The sequence below is a fragment of the Marmota monax genome, unplaced genomic scaffold, assembly GCF_021218885.2.
Source record: "Marmota monax isolate L192 unplaced genomic scaffold, Marmota_monax_Labrador192_F-V1.1 WCK01_AAM20220418_F8-fsc00099, whole genome shotgun sequence".
In the NCBI taxonomy this organism is placed as follows: Eukaryota; Metazoa; Chordata; class Mammalia; order Rodentia; family Sciuridae; genus Marmota; species Marmota monax.
In genome coordinates, this window is record NW_026692126.1 from 3731884 (window position 1) to 3756187 (window position 24304).

General features: G+C 31.9%; 1 protein-coding gene across 8 annotated transcripts in view; it reads right to left on the bottom strand.

Annotated features, from left to right (window-relative positions):
* The window catches only part of Camsap2 (calmodulin regulated spectrin associated protein family member 2), a 90857-nt gene that overhangs the window by 19988 nt on the left and 46565 nt on the right, over positions 1–24304 (bottom strand). For 5 of the 8 annotated variants that reach the window (XM_058585994.1, XM_046464530.2, XM_046464513.2 and 2 more), the window contains 5 exons: positions 20648–20809; positions 17301–17384; positions 11570–11602; positions 8154–8295; positions 7753–7892 (listed from right to left, as the gene is read on the bottom strand). In XM_058585994.1, the coding sequence (XP_058441977.1) occupies positions 7753–7892; positions 8154–8295; positions 11570–11602; positions 17301–17384; positions 20648–20809 (561 nt within the window). The remainder of the gene's footprint in view (positions 1–7752; positions 7893–8153; positions 8296–11569; positions 11603–17300; positions 17385–20647; positions 20810–24304) is intronic. The other 3 variants (XM_046464538.2, XM_046464522.2, XM_046464503.2) reach the window with 1 other exon arrangement.

Sequence of the window (24304 nt, forward strand, 5' to 3'; positions counted from 1 at the left end):
AGATTGTTAAGGGAAGGCCTTAATAATTTTGAAATGTACAAAAAACATTATTCATACAATTTAATGCATCCATTTAACTTTGATAAGTTATTAGTAAGGATAAGTCAACAATATTTTTATTTATATTTCAAAATGCAAATACTTTTTAAATGGCTTGAAATTAAAAGGCTCCTCAAAAACACATTTATACTACAACTTTATATTTTAAATATACATAACATAAAAGCTGTACACATAATTACTTTAATCTGAGATACTTGGAAAATTTTTTAAAAATAGAACTATATAAAAATCTGTTTTCAGGGGCTGGGGTTGTGGCTCAGTGGCAGAGAACTTGCCTAGCACATGTGAGGAACTGGGTTCAATTCTCAGCACCACATAAATAAATAAATAAAAGGAATTGTATCCATCTACAAATAAAGTATTTTAAAAATAATATTAATAAGAATTCATACTCCATTTGAAACAAATGTATGATATATGATATGTCAAGATCAATGTAATGTTTTGAGCAACTAATAAATTTCTGATGTTTTTTTTAAAAAAATCCTTGGAAAGTGTAAAGTATCAGACCACTAAATAATGTAGATTTTTACCTTTTGACTTTTTTTATTCTTTCATTTTTAAAATTTTTTCTTTTTAATTATACATGGTAGTGGAATGCATTTTGGAAAAACAAACAAACAAACTAGAAATCTCAATACTGTGTAAAGCAAATTTGAAGAGTGGAGATTGACATACTGAATTACCATTTTGACTCTGACTCCCTGCTTATAAGTGACCTCTCCTGTGATAGTTTTCTCTCTCTCTAGCCATCCATAGAGCAAGGTCATAATGCAAACTTCCTGCAACATCAATAAGCTCAACGAATCATAGTTATTAAATCAATGAGAATGTAATGTTGTGTCCTTATTTTTTTTCCAAACAAATAGTAATAAAATTTCATATTTTTCCTAGATGGTAAGGAGCAATCAATACTGTTATTTCAAAGAGCCTTTTTCATAAAAATGCATTAACACATTCATGGTTTCCCCCTTGTCCTAAGCTTTTACATAGCTCTTTTTAGTTGTTAAATCATAATAAAGTCATCTTTAAAAATAATAAAAATAAAAACAATATTGCTGCTTAAAATTGATGAATCAAACATAGAAAGTCCAATAGATGTAAAGTATTATACACCTAAAAGTTTGCTACATTACATTGAAGTATGTCCTGATGTTCATGTACTTAATAAATATTTTCAGAGGAATATTTACCATGGAATGTTCTAAAATGTGTAAAGCTAATCATTGTCATAGAAATACTGGTAATGTTTTCAATAGATCTGTATAAATTCATCTATGTATATAGGTAGATTTTATGAGCTATTGTGATAGCTTTTGAAATTTCAAAGCAAAAATGAGGATTTTTGTTGTTGTTGTTTTAAAATATATGTACATGTACACACACCTTCAGGGAAACCATTTTTTGATGGATAGTCTTCACTGACCTGATTATAAAAAACAGTGTCAAAGATTCAATAAAGAAATGTAAAGACTAAAAAAAAAAAAAAAAAAAGTGTTTTCAGAGTTATTTTTAAAATATACCTTAAAATTAAAAAAAAAAAAAAATATATATATATATATATATTATATATACACACACACACACACACACACAAAACATATATAAATATAAATATTTGGGGTGTTTGGTACCTAATGAAACTATTATTATAATTATTATATTGATTAAAAGTTTGATGAGTAAGGTCTTATTTCATATTAAATTTGTTTTAAAAATTTTCACTGGATATACAGGTAGGTGTTCTACAATGTCTTGCCTTCTTCCTCTTATCTGCTAACTATGAATGATCTGTAAGGCTCTACATATACTTTCCCTTAGACCATGGGCTCTATTGGTTTTGTTTCTCATATTTAAGTTGGTGACTTTCAAATGTTTATCTCAAATATTTACCTCTTTACCTATCCAGAATGTGAAAGAAAGGAAAGAATCAAGAGTTTCTTTTCTGAAGCAATTGATATTGCCACTTAACAAAATGGAGAAGACTGGAGGAAACAGGTAACGCAAGAAATCATAAACTATTATCTTTAAGATATTCATCAGACCCTAAGTGAACCCACATATAGGTGGCTGAATATGAGAGTCTGGAGCATTATGGAGGATAATGCACACTGATGAATAGAATTTGGCAGCTTTCTTAAGTTACTCTCAGTGTTTGTTTTCACCATAAATTCCCAGGATATTCAAATGTTTATATGTAAAGGCATACTATTTTTCTTTAAAAAGTAATGAGAATGTTCATAATTCCACAGATTGTGCAGTGGATCTCATCCCTGGTTGCTTTCTCAAAAAACTTTTTGCTTTTGGTACCCAGGGATTGAACCCAGAGGTGCTTAACATCCCCAGCCTTATTTTTTTTTTTTTTTTTTTTGGTACCGGGATTGAACCCAGAAGTGGTTAACCACTGAGCCACATCCTCAGCTCTTTTTATATTTTATTTTGAGACAGGGTCTCGTAGAGTTACTTAGGGCCTCATTAAGTTGCTGAGTCTGGCTTTGAACCTCCTGCCTCAGCATCCCTAGCTGCTGGTATTACAGGTGTGCACCACAGTTGCTGGCTCTTGAAAACAAAAACTTATTTATTTTTTTAATGGGGTCTTGCTATATTGCTCAGGCTGATCCTGAATTTGTGAGCTTAAATTATCTTCCTGCCATAGCCTCCCAAGTAGCTGGACCTACAGGCATGTACCACAGCACCCAACTTTATGTTTTTAATTATATTCCTCTCTCCTTTATATTTATACTGTCTTTCAACTGAATTTTTGCTACTTTTAAACATGCTCAAAGCCAGCCCATGTCCGTAATCCCTACAACTCAGGAGGTTGAGGCAGGAGGAAAGTTTGAGGTCAACTTGGGCAATTTAGCAGGACCCTGTCTCAAAATAAAAAATTAAAAGCACTAAGTATATAGGATCAGTGGTAAAGAAATCCTGTGTTCAATCCCCAGTACCAAAACAAACAAATTAAAAAACATGCTCAAATCTCTCTTTGTTAAAAAACAAAAGAAAATAAAACCTTCCTTAGTAAACCATCATTCTCCCATTTCTCCCCATCTACCTTCTTACCTTTTCACAAATCTACCTAAGAGTGGGTTGGGTCTACACGGACACTCTCCATTCCATCCCTTACTATTGCCTCATCCATTCCAGTTTGGCACTGAGCCACATTTCTCCAAAACAGCATTTGCTCAAGTCACCAATGACTTAAATATGTTACTAAATCAGATTTTCATATAACCTCTCAGCAGTATCTGATATTCTTCATTTTCCCCCTCTTTGACATGCTGATAATGCCTATGACCACATAACCAAATGGCTCTCAAATGTATTGACTATATTTATATAACACTGGATTATCAAGCATTTTCTTTGGGATATTTCAAAGGCACTAAAGTCCAAAAGTGTTAATAGTCATTTTCCCCATAAATATGCTCTTAGTCCAGTCCTGTCTCATTTAATGGTACCAGTGTTCCAGTATTTATTTCAGCAAATCAGAAACCTACAGTCATTCTTAACACCTCCTTCTCTCTCCCTCCTCGTATCCAACTCATCATCAAACCTGCAGATCCTACATCCTACATATTTCTGCAATCTATCCAATTCTTGCCATCTTCATTATAAAAACTCTGATTCAAACTGCTCTCCATCTTTATCATAATGATGCTGATTCTTCTTTAGAACACAAAGTTTTTTCTATGGCTTATTAAGAACAAGTTTTTCAAAATGCAACCCCTACCCATCCTTCCATTGCTCTAGAGATAAAAGAGAAACTTTGTATTGCCTACAGAAGGTTACTTGATTGGGTCTCCTTTTTCATTTCTCCAGATTTATCTAGTACCATATTCTTCAGGGTTTCTCATCTTACCTACCAGACTACAAGGTTTTGCCAGACAAAGTCTGTGCTTATCATTACATGGTCAGTTGTTTACAACACTGCCTACGATATAATAGATACTCAATAAATATCTATTGACCAAACATAAATGAATAAATATATGCACACCAAAAGACTAGTCAGCACAGGATCCAAACATTGACTGAGGTATCTCAGGTAGTAAAACTACTGTAATTTTATATATATATATTTTCCCTTTATACTGATCTTTACAGTATACTTTCTAAAGCCAAAATATAAAATACTTTGTAAGTATTGGTGCTATGTTCCACTCTACTTATACAGTTAGCTGAAAGCTGACTTTATCTTTTGGAAAAACACTGCTTAAGAGCTCAATAATGTTCCCAGTAATCAAAGTTCATGAAGATTATTTTGTTATAAATTTATCATGATTAAATGGCAATAAATCTGTCACCCTATTCCATCAATGATACTACATTAATTTCATTTAAAAGCTTCTTTTCTTCTTTTAGTTATTAGAATGTCGGATATAGCTATATATTAAAATGATGTAAAAAATGCAAAATTTAGATCATATAGAATAAAAGGTAAATTATGCCTTAACCACCCCCCATATCCTAATACCACACTCAGAGAAATCACTATTATTTTGTTTGTAGCCTTCTACAGACCTTCCTCTGTGCATCTATGATGTTCTCCTCAGTATCTACCAGGGTGGGAAAGGAAAAGGGTGTGGCACCAGGATCCCCACTATTACCAAAGTCTGTAGATGCTCAAGTCCCTTAGGTAAAATAGTGTATCATTTGTGTACAACGTACACAAAACTTTAAATCACCAGTAGATTACTTAAGATATCTAATACAGTTTAAATGCTATATAAACTGTTATTATACTGAATTGTTTACAGAATAATAATATGAAAAAGTCTATACATGTTCAGTATAAACACAATTTGTTTTGAATATTTTCCATCTGTGGTTGGTTGAATTCACAGAAGTGAAACCCACAGATCCAGAGGGTAGACTATATATGTATATCTTTGCATATACATAGAAAAAAAATCTCGGGGCTGGGGATGTGGTTTACTGGTCCTGGATTCAATCCCCAGCAACACCACCAAAAAAAAAAAAAAGAAAAGAAAAGAAAAGAAAAGAAAAAGCTGTCTTCAATACATAATGTCTTAGATACCTTTCTACCTTAGCAGAAATATCTCTACTTCCTTCCTTTAAACAGTTCAGTTATACTACAAAACATTTAAAATTATAACTTTAGTAATAAGGATAATTTACAACTTTTTACCACCATGAACAATCCTTATATAGCCTTCTGCTTTTCATTTTTTTTTTTTTTTTTTTTTTTGCTGTGCTCAGGATCAAACACAAGGACTTGTATTTTCTAAACATGTTAAATCAGGTTAGATAATGACAAACTGTCCTTAAAAAAGGACCACCTACTAATCACACTACTAGTCACTAGATATAATACTTCTTGAAGGGGCAGCAGTAAGGAATGGCCTAACACCAATACGCAGTGCATATTCTAAAATAAGGGGCAAATACAATGGCATTTTAAAAGGTTTATTTCCAGACAATATTTCCTCCCCTTTCTTTCCCATTTTGGGTTTTGTCGTGAGATCTGAAGGATCCCTTCCTTCTTGACATTTTCCATAATCCTGCTGAATGCTGAGTGATCTCCTCCTTCTCTCTACTCCCACTATACTAGGTTCCTTTATCTCTTTCAGCATAGAATTGTCCCTATTTGTTTACCAACATGTCTCTTCTGCTAAGCCAATGGAAATCTTTCAGGACTGTAGACACCATTAGGGCAATTTTATTTGGGATGGCAGAGAGGCAGAACTGTTTTGTTCACTGCTTTATCCTGAAAACTGAAGATTCAATAAATATTTGTTGAGTGAATAAATGAATGAATACCCCAGTACAGTGCCTTGCCATATTACATTTTTGTGACAATGCTGTATGTGTGTGTGTGTGTGTGTGTGTGTGTGTGTGAGAGAGAGAGAGAGAGAGAGAGAGAGAGAGAGAGAGAGAGAGACAGACAGACTAGGGACTGAACCACGGGACACTTTACCACTGAGCTCCATCCTCAACACTTTTTCTCTTTTCTTTAAAGACAGGACCTTATTAAGTTACCAAAGCTAGTCTTGAACTTGCAATCCTCCTTCCTCAACCTCACGAGTAGCTGGGATTACAGGAGGGCACCATGACACCCTTTCTCTTTTCATTTTCTTAATGTGTGTAGCCCTTCATGTTTTTTTATTTTGAGACAAGGTCTCACCAAGTTGATTAGGGTCTTGTAAAGTGCTGAGATTGGCTTTGAACCCGCAATCCTCCTATCTTAGCCCCCTGAGCTGCTGGGATTACAGGCATGTGCTATCATACCTGGCACAGACAATGTCTTAATTAGAGCTCTTGTTCTAAGAATATTCATGTTACACTTGTTAAGAGCAGATGCAAACAAATCCTAAAATTCTCAAAAGTAATAGATGGCCCTACTCATTTTCATAATCTGCTTTTGAATCATTTCCTAGAAATGTAAATTATATCCATGGGGGCTATCTGTGTTTATAACATGTGACTCCCATCATGTATATAATATAAATGAACTCTAAACTTCAAATAAATTACTATTTTTTTTTTTTTTTTTTGTACTGAGAATTGAACTCAGGGGCACTCAACCACTGAGCCACATCCCCAGCCCTATTCTGTACTTTATTTAGAGACAGGGTCTCACTAAGTTGCTTAGTGCCTCGCTAAGTTGTTGAGGCTGGCTTTGAACTCATGATCCTCCTGTCTAAGCTTCTGGAGCATGGGATTATAAGCATGCAACACAGAGCTCGGCACAAATAAATTACTATTTTAAATACTTTTTTTCTTTAGGAATTGAAAAAAACCTATAAAGTTCTTATATACGTAATTATACTACAATATTAAAGTTCAAGGTTTTATAAAACTGTGTGTATGAATCAATTATACAACATTTACAATTTCTGAATTTATATTAATGACTCACATAAAATATATTACTGAAATAATCTCTAAAGAATAAGAAACCTTAAAGTATTAAAAATACAGTACTTATAACAACCCAATTTTCAAAATTCGGAACAAAATGCAGTTTTCAAAACTCTAATCATGTTTATTATCCTTAACATTTAATATCAATGGAAATAAAATATATTTGACTTACAATCAATGAAACATCACTAATTTAAATAAAATTTTATCATTCTTTTAATGAAATCTGAAAGCAAACACTGATGGAAAAACAATAAAGGTGATAAATTTTTAATATTTTGATAACTAAATAACTATTCATATGACCTAGTGATAATAAACTAAATTTCAATTTCATGCTCATTACATATATAGAAACATGCAGATACCATTTTATATAACTATACTACATATTTATGCAAAGTGAAAATTAAATAGTATATGACCTTATTTTTCTATATTTTTTTAATTAAAATTCTTGAAGAAAAAAATCCTTCATTATTTTTAAAGGAAGAATCTCACTTTTTATTACCATCTATGTCTAGAAATATTAATGGCTCATGTTCTATTCTGTTAACATTAAGGCTACAGATCAATTTTATACATGACTTTGTCTAGCTTTGCATTGTAAAAGAAATCTGTAGCTATTAATATATTTAAATAAATATTTAAAAAATATAAGAAGAAAAATCAAACTATTTTTTTCAAAAGTTCTTGATTGATACAGTTAAACTATAAGCTTAAAGTAACAAGGCCATTTATATATCTTGTATGTTCCTCTTATACAAACTTTAAAAAAGCAAAGAGAATAATTTAACTTACTTTTATGGATGAAGCAGCATATAGCATATCTTCCAGGGTGAAATGGCAACACTGGTTCAAGTATTCTTGGCAAAATTCTTGAATCAGCTGCAGGTTATATAGACTATCAGCCAAAGACATAGTTTCTTTCAAACAAATATCTTAAATAGAAAAAAAGCAAGGTAATGACTTTGGATTAATTTGATGAACATTTCATAATTAGTGACAGTTCAAATACACAAATATATAGAATCTCTTTAATACACATTTACAGATAAAGTGATCATTACACAGAAAGTTCTCTACTCTCTTCCCCAGGGTTATATGTAAGTGTTCTTTTTTTTTAAGCCTTCAATACTTATTAAATATTATGTTAAATATTTGTTACTATCTATATAAAAATATTTCACTGGAACACTTACCCTCTAATCTGACAACACCAGGACAGTAAAAATGAATAAGGGCAGCTAACGCACAGCCATCTGTACCATCCTTCAGCAAATTTTCTACCAATGGAATGCAAGGCAGTTGCTTAAGCAATGTTTGCTCTTTCCTATAACGAGCCTACAATATATATATACATAGAAAAGAGGGAGATAAAAATAAACAAGTACTAAGCAACATACAGGAAAAAAAAATCAGAATTGAAGATTCTAACATATCAAATAATAATATATAAACCAAGAGAAGTGATTAACTATTCACCAATATCCTTCTTTTCTAAATAATACCAGATATTACCAGTTAAATACACAGCAATAATAGTATAATTTCAAAGTTAAATATTTAATATAACACTATATTACTAATTCACATGAAATGACACTTAGGTTAAATACTTAAAAAGCATCACAAAACATATTTGGACACTTTATACCCAAATCACCAATTCTGTTCATTTGTAGATCACAAAGTTCATTTACTTTAATACTAAGACTTACTTTAGACTGAAAGTTCTTACACAGAAAGGCCAGAAGTTCTTTTTGTTTTTTGTTTTTGTGGTGCTAAGGACTGAGCTCAGGGATTCATGCATGCTAGGCAAACACTGCCACTGAGCTACATCTCCAGCCCTTGAAAGTTCTTAAATGGGAAGAGCAAAAAGTATTATTTGAGCAGAGAGAGTTACTAGAGTTATCAAAAAGGAGCAGGTAAAAGAATATACTATTCTTAAGAGAAATATGGAGATAAGAAACGCAAATTTGAAGAATAGTTATCAAAGCACCAAGATACTCTTCTGGTTCATCATTTCAATGGAGAAATAATACAAATAAAGTGCTAACAACTCTGAAACAAAAAACTCCCAATCCAGGTAACATTAACCAATATATAAATCAAGCATAAGGGTGCTCCCCCTCAAAAACAGAAGACTTTAAGTTTTCTAAAGACTGTTTGGTGTGGATGGATATAAGTTTTTAGGAGAGCTCTTGAAAGAGGAAACATGCTGTATAACTGGTTAAGGGAACAATGATTGAGTCAGATTACCTGGGTTCAGATCCTGGTTCTGCCACTTATTAGCTATGTGATCTTGAACAAGTTACTTAAAACTCTATTTTCTCATTTTCCCCATCTGTGAAATGGGGATAATAACAGGACCTACTTCACAGAACCACTGGAGGATTAAATAAGATGATGGACATAAAGGGCTGTGCACACTGCTGGGCACACAGAGCAATCAATAAAGTTAGCTGTTAGTAGCTAGTAGCTCTCCTAAAGCCGAGAAATAGAGTATTCAAGATTTAGTGATGGTGAATATTATTTTATTAGCAAAATTTATATAGGTGTTTAAATAGTCATTTTAAAAGAGGTAATCGAGACTAATTTTATTTTTATTTGCATTTAAACTGCCATCACTATATTTTATAATTAAAATGTAATTATGAGAAATATTTTTGTAAGAATAAAATAGAAAAATTTATTGAAAAGAACATTTAACTATTTGTGGTAAAATTACATGTTTTGAATGACATCCCTCAGAAAAACATACATTAATGAAGAAAGAGATATTTATTTCTGCTTCTCTCTCACTGGCTACCCAAGGACAAGATTCATGGAACATATTATCCTCTTGAAGATTTTTGGAAGAATTTATTCTTATTGATCAGTGAAAGCTAGACATCTATAGTCAATGGTATATTCCTAACTAGAATACCTATATTCAGAACATAATTACTTACATGAACTATATAGATTCTTTCATTACTGATTTTTACATAATCCTTAGAAAACTTCCTCACTTTGTTGCTAGGAGACAGTTTAAAAATCAACCATGAAAAGAGGAGAGGAGAGAAGTTAGAGGGACAGGAAAGAAAAAAAAAAGGAATGAGAAAAAAGAAATCAACAGTAGCATTTTATTTATTGATTTATTTATTTTTGGAACTGGGGATTGAACCCAGGGGTGCTCCGATACTCCTTCCCCAGTCCTTTTTATTTTGAGATAGGGTCTCACTAAATTGCTGAGACTGGCCTCAAACTTGGCAATATTTCTATCTCAGGCTTCTGGGTTGTTGGGATTACAGGTGTGGGCTACCATGCCTGCTCAATCGATAGCATCTTCTAGCTTTAAGTTACCTTTCTTACCTTTAGTAAGCACTGTTCCAGATCTTTACCCTCTTTTCTTGGTTAGCTGGAATCAAAACAGTTTGCCTCTCAGACATCCTCTAAATTGGACTGGACTCAGTCCCAAACTTCCCAGATCTTTTCTAGGATTAAATTGCTTTCAGCCTATAATCTGAATTGAAATGAACCCATTACCAAGGGTCATGGAAAAAAGAAATGAATTGTGTGATTTAGTCTGTTTCCTTTGCCAAGCAGTACTTTTGGACAAGGTGTGTGTGTGTGTGTGTTTGTGTTTATGTGTGCATGTATGTGTGTGTATATACAGCTTAACACACATGCGCAGCTTCATATGGTGTTAGAAATAAATGTCTATGATTTAGACTAGACAATCAGAAAATTATGAGTTGTGTCAGGATTATATTCTTGGAGAGACAAAAGGTAAACCAACTTTTAATTCTTGAGGTTATGCACAACTCTCAATTTGCCTAGAGTTCAAGAAAATCATCCAGCCTTTTATACTTGAACATACTCTATGCTTTGTAAAATTCACTGAATGAAACTATTTCCTATTCTTTCTACAAACAAAACTTGGTATTTAAAAGGAGAACCACATTTTCTATGTCAACATTATGATATATTTCTAAATTATATTTTTATTCTTGTTGGTATAACCCTCAGACTTAATCCTGAAATATCAATTCTTCAAGTCAAATCAGAATTCAATACAGATTAGGTCCAATACTGTTGAGGACACAGAGAACTTTTTACTTTCTCATCACACAAAAGATTGTCCTCTATAATTCAGGATTAACAGAAAATGACTCTGTCAAAAAGATACTTTAAAAATACAATTTATACAAGCAATTCAAATTTACTTAAAATTCATAACACTCTACATCTATTAGTTGTTTTTGTATTGGTTTTACTTACTTACTGAATGCGAATACTGATAAAGATTAGCAAAAGGATGCTCTTTAAATTATTTTAAAAATTTCTAATCTAAATTTTGGCTAGATCTACCATCTTTCCATTTTACAGTATGATCAAATATCTTTTTTTTTTTTTTTTGGTGCTGGGGATTGAACCCATAGCCTTGTATACGCAAGGCAAGCACTCTATCAGCTGGGCTATTCGCCCAGCCTCATGATCAAATATCTTAAAGCCAAATCTCTATTCAGTCACTAACAGAACTATATGAAATGATTATACCAGCAAGATATGAACAATATCATTCTATAACTCCAATTCTGGAAAGCAAATTGAAGTAGCTGGGCAAACTTACTGGAACCAGTTTCCAAAACCATTTGGAAGGAGACTTCAGAGGAAGCAGCAGAAAAAGGGTGAAAGCAAAAGGTAAAGGGAAAATTCATCAGAATTATTTTCAATTAACAAATTATAGTAGAGTTTCTGATAGCGGAGTTCTAAGTTTATAATTCTCAGAACATTTTTTCACATGCTAGTTAATTACTTCAATTAAGAAGATAAAGGTTCCTAATAATAAAGACTACCACCTTCTTCTCACATATATAGAAATTCATTTTTGGATACTCAGGATATGCTTGCTGCATTATTTTGAAAAAAAAAGAATTTCATTTCTGAGTTTGGGAATCACATGTCATACTGAAAATAAAAATAAATAAATCTATATCATATAAGGTAAGCAAAACAATTCTAGGGCTAGATCTTCAAATCAGCCCCCACAAATAGATAACATTTCCTTAGATTCTTCTTACAGCACTGGAAGAATGACCCTATTGACTTTGTTGCATGTATGTTAATCTTACACATATGTTAATCTCCCATTTAACAGAAAATTTTTGGCAGCTGCAGTTATAACAGCCTCAAAAAGTATAAGAACAGGATCAAAGAGCAGGAAGCCACTGAAAATGTGTCAAGGTTCCCAATCTTTTGTTGTTTTTAGACTAGAAGAATCCATTGCATAGAAACTAGTAGTAAGAAATTACTGTGGACTATTCCCAATAGCAGGTATGTAAAAGTTTCAGATATAATGGTTTAAGTTACTCCAAATTTCTTATAAAATATTTAATTAGATTTTTTCACTAATTCAAACTGTTTTGGCCTTTCTTCTACCTCTTCATTGGTCTAAATTGGTAGTAGCATCCTATTAGGGAAAAAAGGAAAACCATATAGATTGGCCAATTGAAGTAAAAATGACCAAAACAAATAATGTCCTAGAAGAACAAATATTTATTCTATACATGCTTATATACACAGGCTTCAAAAGTTCAAATATATAACACAATTTCCTTGCTGAAGAGCAACTGCATTTCTGAAATGACCAGCAATAATCCCCTTCTTTAGTTCATAGGAAGGTACTGGTAAAACTGCAACCCTGAGTCCTGTTTTAAGATGTAAAAGTAGTTGTGAGAAACAAGGGTTTTCAAAAACCACAGGTAATATAGGTAAAAACTTTTATTAAGTCTCTGTGTATGGCAGGGACTAATCTGGCAAGTCCAGATTTTTTGTAGCAGTTGTAATGGATCAAGCAAAAAGTAAAAATATATTGATGTTGGAAGTCTGAATTCTCATTGTGGAAGGGAAAGTCAGATACGGAATAGGGGAAAGAAAGAAAAAAGAACTCTGTAAAATTGAACTGGAATCAGAAGTTTAAATATGAGCTCATGATCACGTATTTTTAAGTTTATTTCTGAGCTCTCTGCTGAAACAGCCTGGAAGTAATGGCACTCCACTAGTAATGAGAAGCTTAGTGCCCAGATTTTATAGTTTACAAATACTGTTCTCCAAAGGAATCAGGACTTCTTGGAGAACTGTCTGATTCCAGAGATATGGTAAGGAAGCTACAAAATGTGCTTTAAACATCTTGTAAAGCCAGGAAGTTAGGAAGGACAAAGGGTATAGGATTCAGTTTGAAGGGGCTCCCACTGGCCAAATATGAGACAATTTAGGCATCAAAAAAAAAAAAAAAAAAATACTGTCGATTCTAGGGCTGAGGCAAGGCAAAACAAGATGGAACATCCTGTAGTGCCAAAAAGTAATGAAGAGTTCAAAAAACAAAAGGATAGGACATACCCAACCTGAAAGATCTCCTAAAGGCAAAACATGGAAATGGTGAGTGACAAAATAAATAATGCAGTACTGTATTATAACTCAAAGTATAAAACAAATATGGATGAGTCCACGCCGATATATATAAATAGAGGAAAATAAACATAAATCTTCCTTAAGAAGAAATCCAAATGAATATGCAGATAAAACTAATCTCACTCACCATTCAGGGAATGAACTTCTCTCCCCACAAGTTGGAACAGATTTAGTGATTCATTTCCAAAGAACAGAGTATCAGAGGGAAAATGGTAACTTTTTAATTTTATTTTTTGTGGTGCTGGGGATTGAATCCAGGGCTTTGTGCATGCTAGGCAAGCACTTTGCCAACTGAGCTATATCCCCAGCTCTGGAAAATGGTAACTTTATAATAGAGAAACTTCACAAACACTACCTTAGGGATCAAGATTAACATCACCAGTGATAAATCATGTAACTATCATGTACTCTCAATATGACTGATATTTGTGATATTCTAAAAAAAAAACCCTGCAACTCCAATCTAATCGTAAAAAATATCAGACACACCCAAATTATGGGATTTGTACAAAACATGTAACCAATATTTAAAAAGGATATTAATAGGAAAACTGGTAGAATCTAAATAAAGTCTATAGTGCAGGCAATACAATGTACCAATGATACTTTTTCAGTGTTGACAAATGAGCCACAATTATGTAAGATGTTAACATTACGGGTAAATAGGTAAAGCTACATCATCTTTGAAAATTCCCTATGAACCTAAAATTATCCCCAAGTAAATTTATTTATAAAATAAAAACACAAAAACAGAAATTGATTTTGACCCATTAAAAAAAAATAAGAATCCATTAGATAAAATAACAGATGGGTCAATTCTTGCTTATAACAGAATACTGACTAATAAATAGAAAAGAAATAAAGGAGATAGAATATTGCCATTTTCTAACCATTATGGTAAAACTTATTCAGGTGGATATCATCAATGAATGTTAAATCTAGATGAGGGGGGTAACTCTGAAGAGGAACAGGGTATTTACAGTATCAAATTATCTCCTCTAAAATAATTTTTACAAACGGAAAAAAATAACCATGTAGTCAAGGAACAAGACAATATTTTAATTGATCAAAATTAACATAATTTAAATAATTATGAATGTAATGCACTCCGCTATTGTCATATATGTAAGAAATAAATAAAAAAGAAAAAATTAACATAATTTAATATAGGGAAATGAATATAATGTGCTTCTGGATACAACACTGCAAGAATTACACAATTTACATAGTGCTTCAGACTGGAAAGCGCATCCTTAATCTAATTATGAGGAATTATCAGAAAAAAACAAATCAAGGAGTATTCTGTTAAAATGACCTGTATTCTTCAAAAATGTAAAGGCCATGAATGAAAAAGAAAAGCTGAGGAGCTGTTTCAGTCTAAAAAACATTGGAGACATGACAAGTAAATACTAAATTAATAATCTCAGACTGGATCTTGTAATTGAAACAACATATTATGAAGTACCACTGATGAAATGGTAACATAAACTGTAAGTTACATTTAAGTATTATGTTGACATTAAATTACCTATACTGTGGTGATGTAAATAAACAGTTTTGTTCTTAGGAAATATATATTGAACTATTAATAAGTAAAGGGGCATGATACATGCAGGCTTCTTTCAAATGTTCTAGAAAAATTTACATATGTGAATATGTATATGCACACAAGTGTGTGGAGAAAGAACAATAAAACAAACTGATGAATCTGGGAAAAGAGTTCATTAGTCTTTTTTTTTTTTTAATTCTTCTTGAAACTTTTTATAAGTCTAAAATTATTTCCAAATAAATGTTCCTAAAAAGTTATGTCTATAACAATTCAAGTCTTTGTATGGTCTTATGTTCCAATCCACAAGATTATCAATATATAAAGCTATTGGGAAAATGGTTATATAACACTCTTATGCAAAGATTAAAATCCTGGTGACATTTCTGAAAAATGTTTAAAAAGCCAAATTCCTTAGTTAACTATACTACATGAGTTGAGAACTAAATAGGGACATATTCTAGATTGGGGTATTATTTTTCCCGTAAGAGCAAGAAAATTGTTACACAAGAGAAAAGGTGTAAAAAATAAGTATAAAAAAAGAAAATGCATTAGCCCTGATCAAAGAAGCCCACACAAGGATAGATGTGTAATCACAGAACAAAATCTTAGGAACAGGATTCTATCAAGTACTAAAGTTATAGGTCACAAACCAATGCTTTCCAAGTATGCTCCAAAGAACACTAATTCCACAGGACATTAATTAGTAAGTAGCTCAAATTCCAAAAAGTTCCACTGTTAGGTAACAGAGCAAGATTTCTTTCTCTAGTTTATTCTGTGACATTGTTTTCCTTCATAATAATAACCCGTATATGCAGTAGGACTATGTGAAAATAACACTTATTTTCACAAAGATCTTAATAATGGAAAAAAAGGTAAAACTTATTTGAAATATGAAGGTTTAAATGCTGTGTATGTGCTAACATAAAAATGTGTACTCATCCAAATATTTAAAAATGAATAACACTCTTGTTATTTGTTTGCTCACTCACTTATTCAACAAGTATATTAATATGTATATTATATGGTTAATATGTACAACTGCATGGGGTTAAGTGCTATGAAAAAGTCAAAACAATGTAATACAAGTAGTATCTAGATTGCATAGTTTTTCTTAAAGGTTATTCAACCTGGTTGTTTGAAATACAAATGCCATTTTTTTCCAGAGATAATGTTTACTTGGTCCTACCTATGTCAGCATATAAAATTCTCATTTGTTTTTAATGTATGTATAATAGATCAGAAGTTAACTATTATATATAATAAATAAGATTTCTATGGAAAAATTTCATTAGTGTTAAAATTTAGAATGACACCACCTTAGCCTTATACCTAAGAGCTAGGAACAAAATTGAGGGGCAGAATTCTATACAACTCCAAGGCAAAGGTTTGAACTCCTACTTTATGAAAAAAAGAAGGGAGGGAAACTAATGGTTAAAGACTTGGGGATTTGAGAAGAAAGAGACAGGGATAGAAGTTGAACAAAGGCAGGAAAATGAAATATGTAATCTAGAGGAAAAAAGAAGAACTCCTTTAGGGGAAAGGACTTCAACAAAGTTAACATGAAGAAGGCAGCGAGCACATTTTCAGAAACTAGTCAGTAAGTTAGATGGGGTAAATCACTGTGATCCCAAAACATTATATTAAAAATTTAGGTGGTGCTCCACTAAATTTTTCTATTGAATTTGGTAACAGATAAAAGTTTCCTTTCCTTTGTTTACTCTTTAGGTCGGTACCAATGACCAATAAGAAAAGCTCAAAATGAATAAAAGGACTGTAATGAGAAGACCTAAATAATTCAAATAGAAAACAGGGCCTCTGAATATTTACAATTTCTTATATCTCAGTTCTAGTATTATACATGTTTAAAGCACACTTACTACAGTATACTTGAAAATGCTGTGCACAAAAAACAATTCAGTTTTCAAACAAGAAAATTTTAGAAGTTTACTTAAGAATTTTTAAATAATGAATCTATGCTAATGATTCTTTACAGAAAAAAATCATATTGCTCAACTTGAAATTCCAGGAATATTGTTTTGAAGGTTAATCTCACAGCAAATCATTATAAAGGTTAATACATTTAAAATTGTTCTCTTGTTATTTTTGCCAGAAGAACCTCAAAAATTAGGAACTAGTCATCAACAATTTTTTCACAGACACTATCCAGTTAAACTTCATTACATGAATCTACTGGCATGGCTTCCTAAGGTATATTTAACAGTACTAAAAATACTTAATAACGTTACTATTAATAATTCCTACAACAGCACATATGTCAACAAACACACCAAAGACATAATACAGAGTATCACACAAAACACTTTTTTTATTGAAATTATACCTTTTGACCTCCAGGAGTTTCAACTGTGTGATGTTCTTTCAGTTTTTGTTCTTGTTCCATTATGTCTTTCAAATGTTCATTTACCTTAATATAAAAACAGTAATTTGAATTTATATTCAAATATAACAATAAAATAACATGTACCTTACAATGCCTATGGTCGGATTCCTAGTGTCAAATATGAGTACCATTCAAATGAAGAAAATTTCATTTTCACAACCATAAAAAAAATCTTACAGGTGGTTTTATTTGATATTCTGAGATTTATTAATTAATCTGTCAAATACTTTGTTGAGCAAGTACTAATGCTAGAAACTAGAAAGAAAAGGTAATTGAAAATGTTGATTTTAATGCTTAAGTTGCTTACATTTTTAAAACAAAAAGTTTACAATCGGTTTTACAACTAGGAAATGAATATTATATTATGATCATTAAAATTAAATGTTTTTATTATCAATAGAAAACATTATATATCGAGTTCTTAAGCTGTGATAGGGTCATGGGTAAGTTTCAGTGCAGTCATAAAGCCAAGTTAAAACACAAACTTTTGCATTTAAGAACTTTCTGGGGAGAAGGCCTCATTTAACACATCAAATTACTAAAGTAGCCCATAATCCTAAAACATAAAGCCATAGTATGTCTAGTGAATAAATTATTTCTTGAAGGGACTTTAGATAATTCTGGATTTCCAATTAATGATTTTTAAGGTCACTTTGGTAGCAATATATAAAACTTTAAAAACAGCACGCTAGAAAATATTAATGACATTGGCTACCAAACTTTCAGTCCCCACTTTGTTTCTGGTTCCTGGGAACTGTCTTTTCTTTCTTTGAACTCAGCTCTGTACTAGAAAATTTTTCTAATTAATTTTAACAATCATATCTAGGTGGAACAGTCTGACATGGTGCCAAAATCACTAATATTTTCTGCTTTGATAATGTATGTGTATAAGGCAGCTTTATAGCTCCCATGCATCTTTAAGCATTTTGGACTATTAACCAATGAGGGGTGAAGAAGAAGACAGGACTAAAACCTGACAAGGATTATTATTATTATTATTATTATTATTATTATTTTAAGTTTAAAAAGAAATGCTTTATAATTCACTGACAAGTAGTTATAATTAATCTGTCAGTTTGTAGATTATTTTCATTATTTTTAGATTTTTTTATCCAATTCTGTCCAAAAAGCAAACCAGTCACAAATTAACATTTTAAACCACTACTCATGTATTTATTTATTTTCACATACAATAGATAATTCTAAATGTTGGTTATATGCCAGACACTGTACTAACTGGTTAGGGATAAAATAGAATACAAAGCTAAATTCGTCCTTATCCTCATAAAGCAAGGAAGGCAGGGTCAAAAAAAGAAGGAAGAAGGAGGAAGAAGGAGGAAGAAGGAGGAAGAAGGAGGAAGGAGGAAGGAGGAAGGAGGAGGAGGAAGGAGGAGGAAGGAGGAGAAGGAGGAGGAGGAGGAGGAGGAGGAGGAGGAAGAAGGAGGAGGAGGAGGAGGAGGAGGAGGAGGAGGAGGAGGAGGAAGGTAATAAATGCTATAAATGAACAAAAAGTAAGCAGAAAATAACAGAAGCAGGAAAACCTATTTTAGAAAAGGTGGTTGCATCAGAGAAGGCCTCTGCTGTGGTTTGAAGGTCCACCACCAAATTCTTATGCTGAAAATTAACACTTAGTGTGGTAGTAGTAAAAAGTGGAACCTTCTGAGAAGAGATTAAGTCATAAGGCCTTACCCTCATAAACAGGATTAGAGCCTTTATAAAAGAGGTTGAAGGAAGAATCCTGTCCCTTTTAAGAAGACACTACCTCTGAAGAAGAGAGCAAGCCCTCACAGGACACTGAATTTCCTGGAATCTTGATCTTGAATTTCCCAACTCCCAGAATTATAAGAAGTTAATTTCTGTAGTTTGTAAATTGCCCAATCTAAAGTATTTTGTTAGAGCAGCCAGAACAGACTAAGCCTCCTCAAAGGATAACTTCGAGTTAAGACCTAAAGAGGAAAAGCTAGTGAGCTACAAAACATTAGAAGAAAGAGTATTCTATATAGAGAATAAGAAACACAAGCAAAGGCCCTGTGGTAGGAAAAATACTTGGTGTGTCTGAATAACTGAATGAAGAAAAATATGACTAGAATGTAGTGAACTCAAAGGGCTTACAAGATGAGATTGAAAGAGAGGCAGGACTGAGTAATATAAACTTCCAAATTATGTGTTCCTTTGCATGATTTAATGACTTAACATAATCTTATCTTCTGTGATTTTGCTGTTTTATTTTTAAGTTTAAATTCATTTTAGTCACTTATGCTGATAATTATTTTAGCCCTAAATACTCCTAGTTTTCTACAACAAATTTATTTTATACTCGTGGACAAGTTATGGGTGTGGGGGGATTAAATTAGGCTGAGACAAAAATACGATCAGAAGGAGATATACCAAATTTGAGAGGCAAGGGTATAGTCATAATGGGAATAAATAATGAAGTAAGGGTTGGTAGACTAGAACAAGGAAAAAATATACACTGAGATTCAGGTTGAATCAAGTGGTTTTAACTTAATTGAAAGTCTGAGGATTAGAGAAAGCATTCTTTCTCTAAAGCTGAGGAATGGAGAAAAATATCACTGAAGATGAATAAATAAGAGAATTTCAGGGGCAGAATATTAAATGGGTCTTCTATATTGGTACAGATATTATGGATAATGATGATAGATATGATCATTTTAAAATTAAGCTTCTTATGACAAACCACATATAAACATTCAGGGAAGGACACCAGAATATAAAACTTATTTTTAAATCTGTTCAGTGTTTGTCCACAAATCAGGCTTAAATTTCTCTATGGTGATAGTTGTAAATAAAAAGTAGATCAAGAGGAATTAACTATTCAAATTGACAAAGGGAGTGATAAATTGATGACTTAAACATCTTCAATGCACAACTACAGGTCCATAAAAAATTCCAAGAAAAAGAATCCACAATCAATATGATTCTATGCAACTTGATAACCTATCCCCCTAATCAGACATGTATGAAAGTTATTTAATTCCAGTATTCCTACTGAATACTCACTGTGTATATTTTCCATCCTGAATTGTTCGAATTTTGTAATAATGTCTTATGAACTAGATTAATCATTAAATGCAGTTATAGATACTGCTGAATATTAAAACATCTATTTTTATTATTTTAGCTTTGTAATTTTTTTTAAGTAAACTGCACATCTTCAGCTTTCACTTTGATTTAAAACAAAAAGTAATGGAATGGGAATGTATAATTTAAGATTTCACTTTTTCTGGTTATTAGACTAATTGTTACTCAAACAAATATAATCCTACCTTATTTATCCAGTACATAACAGCATCTTCAATATCATAGGGTAGATCTGTGGCTTGAAAAAATGCTGAATACTGTTGAGCACATGCGATTACTTTTTCTATACTGACCATTTCTACAGTATAAGCCATCATTAAGGTATCTATCATGGCCAAATGTGCACTCTGTAAACACAAAAGAACAAATAGTTTAAAAATTATACTAAAAATTTGTTTATACATTTTAAACTATCAATATGTCCTAACAAATGACATGTAAAACTAAAGACTACAGAAAACTGGCCTTAAAAAGAAAGCATAAATCATTCATGCTAAAGATAAGTTAACTGAACCAAATTAATTTACTATATAAATACCTACTGAGGATTTATGTTAAGATATTCATTATCTTCTATTCAAAAGATGCTTTTATTCCTCTTCCTTCCCTCCCCCAGTACTAGGGATTGAACCCTAGGGTCCTCTACCATTGAGCTATATTGTCAGTCTTTTTTATTTTTTGAGACAGGGTCTCACTAATTTTTTCCATCCTGATCATCATTTCCTTATACATCATTTACAAAACAACTGTAGAGTCACCTTTGATACCTTTTCTCATTTTTCAGATCCACATAGTAGAAATGTATAGACTCTACTTCTAAAATGTTTCTCAAATCTCCTTCTCATTCTGATTGCTACACTTCCAATTCAGACTATAAATATTTCTCACACCTAAACGAGTAAAAAAAATCTTTAGTAAGATTGTCCTGTCTCCAATTTCCTAATCATCTAATTCATCCACCACAGGACTTCAAGTTTTTCCTCTGGCTTTTCTTTTTTCCTTGCTTTTTTTCCAGACACTACAAAAGTAAAAGAAAAGTGGACAGTGCCCCTCTTCCAGTTCAACTCCCCCAGCAATATCTTCACTTTGATATGTATTTTTACAAAAACCTTAATATCAAATAGGTATAACATTTCCATTGTTTCCAATCTTTGACATTACAAACAATGCTACAACATTATTTTTCCAGGAATAATTGTAGTTAAAGTGCTACTGGATCCAAGGGTAACCACATTTAAAGTTTTGATAACTGCTAATCAGCTCTCTAGAAAGGTTATACCAACTTTACCACCAAGAATGTTACCAGTATGCCTGTTTCTCCACATTTTTGCCAACATTAGATATTATTCACTTTTTATTTGTGTCTCTTATTTATAAAAGGTTAAAAGATTCCACTTTTTTTTTTTTTTTTGCAATTCTCTGATTATTACTGAGCATCATTTTATGTGGTTAGAAACCATTTGTTATTTCTTCTTTGGAAAACTGCATGCTCATACTTTTTTGCTTATTCGTTCCTTTGGAATGTTTATCTTTGTTAATGGATTTTTAAGAATTCATCATATACTAGGCACATTAACACTGCCGTTCAAGTAGCAAATATTTTTTTCCTAGTTTTTCTTGGTAATATCTGTCAACCTCAATGTTTTCCTTTATGTCTTTGAAGTTTATACCATGTTTAAAAAGGTGTACTTCATCCTGAGAATATAGAATATTTAGGAGAAAGCAGATGCTTTGTCTGAAGCAAAAAACTTCATACCGGCAATCATAAAACCAATGGTAATTCCTACTTACAAAGTAATTTACCTGTATTTTTCTATTACTTTAAAACCAAATGGAATTTATTTTTGAAGATATTATAAAGTAGGAACTAGATGCTTTTTCAAATCAAAGACTGCATCATATCATCAGTACATAAAGTCTACCCATTTTCTACCTAATAGTCTAAACTCCTTAACAGAGGTAAAGCTCTTATGAGCTCATTTATATTTGTCAGTCTAGCCTGATAATTTATCAATTTCCTTCCCCATCTATTCAAAACAGTCACATAAGACTGCTGTTACCAGTTTTCAAATTTCTGTGTTTTGACTTCTTGCTGCCCTCCATACAATACAGACTAAGTGATGTCACTGGTTTGAATGTTACTTCCATTGTGAAGCTCTTCCTGTTCCCTTTCCAATCAAAATGTCTCATTCTTAAAAAAAAAAAATAAACAAAATAAAAGTATAGATACAGATTATTATTGAATATTGTCTATGCTTGCATGAGATTCTGAATTAATTATCTGAAGTAAGGCATGGGCTGTGGTATTTTTAAACAACTCATCTGATAATGCTAATGAGCAAGCAGGGATGGAACCCACTAATTTATCTCATCTATGTACAGTCACCTGAATATGACTCTAATACTCTAGGTTGACAGTAAGACTCCTGAGGGCAAGGACATTGTCTTGTTATATTCTTATTCCCTACATTTAACAAAGTGCCTGGCAACTAGCAGAGGCGGAAGGGAAGAGAAAGGGAAGAAGTAAGCTTATTGGCTACTATAAACTGAAGAGCTGGCTTTACTCTGGAGTTTGAAGAAATGAATTCTGACTGTATAAGGAGGTAGTAGTGGGTGTAGTCTCTGAAAAACTTAGCAATATGTATGAGAAAGCAGATGCTTTGTCTGAAGCAAAAAACTTCATACCGGCAATCATAAAACTATTGGTAACTCCTACTTACAAAATAATTTATGTGCCAGATGGCGTGTGAAATATTTTATTACTGTATTACCTCTTTCACTTCAAATATTTTTTGAACTAAGACTGATAAGAAGAGACAAAATACACTTTTTATAATCCTCAGAACTCTCAGAAGGAAGTATTGCATTTCAGCTGGGCATGGTAGTACATGCCTGTAGTTCCAGCTACTCAGAAGGCTGAGGCTAAGGATCCCTTGAACTCAGAGTTCTAAACCAGCCTGGACAATGCAGCCAGACCCAGATGCTTAAAAAAAGAAAAAAAAAAAAAAAGACACATTTTATACACGAGGAATCTGAAGTTTAAAAATTTAAATAGTTTGTCCAAACCTACGTGCTCTATTGTAATCATGCAGTTAGCAGGAGCTAACTCATTTATTTGCAAAGAAAAAAATATTTTTTGGAAATAATAAACACACATAATAAGTAAGCAACAAAATTAAACACTAATAACTATTTCAAATTAAAATAATATCTTCATATTCTACCTCCTCCATGAAATCTTTTCCAGACTGCAAATCAACATTTGAAAACATTAAAAAGCAAAACGTGGGCTGGAGATATAGCTCAGTTGGTAGAGTGCTTGCCTTACACGCACAAGGCCCTGGGTTCAATCCTCAGCACCACCAAAAAAAAAACAAAAACAAAAACATGTTTTTGAGCAAAGACATCGAAAAACATCAAGAGTCATAAAAAAAACTCATATACTCTTAGGATTCATCTTGGCAATTTGTTCTTAACAGATATATGAAAGGGGGAAAATAGCTATATAAATGAAAATGATCATTATGATATTTTACAACAAAATAATGTAAACATTCAACCATAATGAGTAATTTATGATCTATTTAGCTATTTTATAATAGGTGAATATATATAATATAATATTGATTGGAAAAAAGAGATATTATGATGATGTTGTATGTACATATATAGGTATAGATACATGGGAAGCAGGAAGGAAAAAGGAATGAATAAAAGTAAAACTTACAAAATAATTTTTTTAGCATGTAAAATATAGACATATAATCTAAAATTTACTTCAAAAATTAGGATAGGATAATAAATACTAAATATAATTAACAACATTTTTAGAACGAACCTCA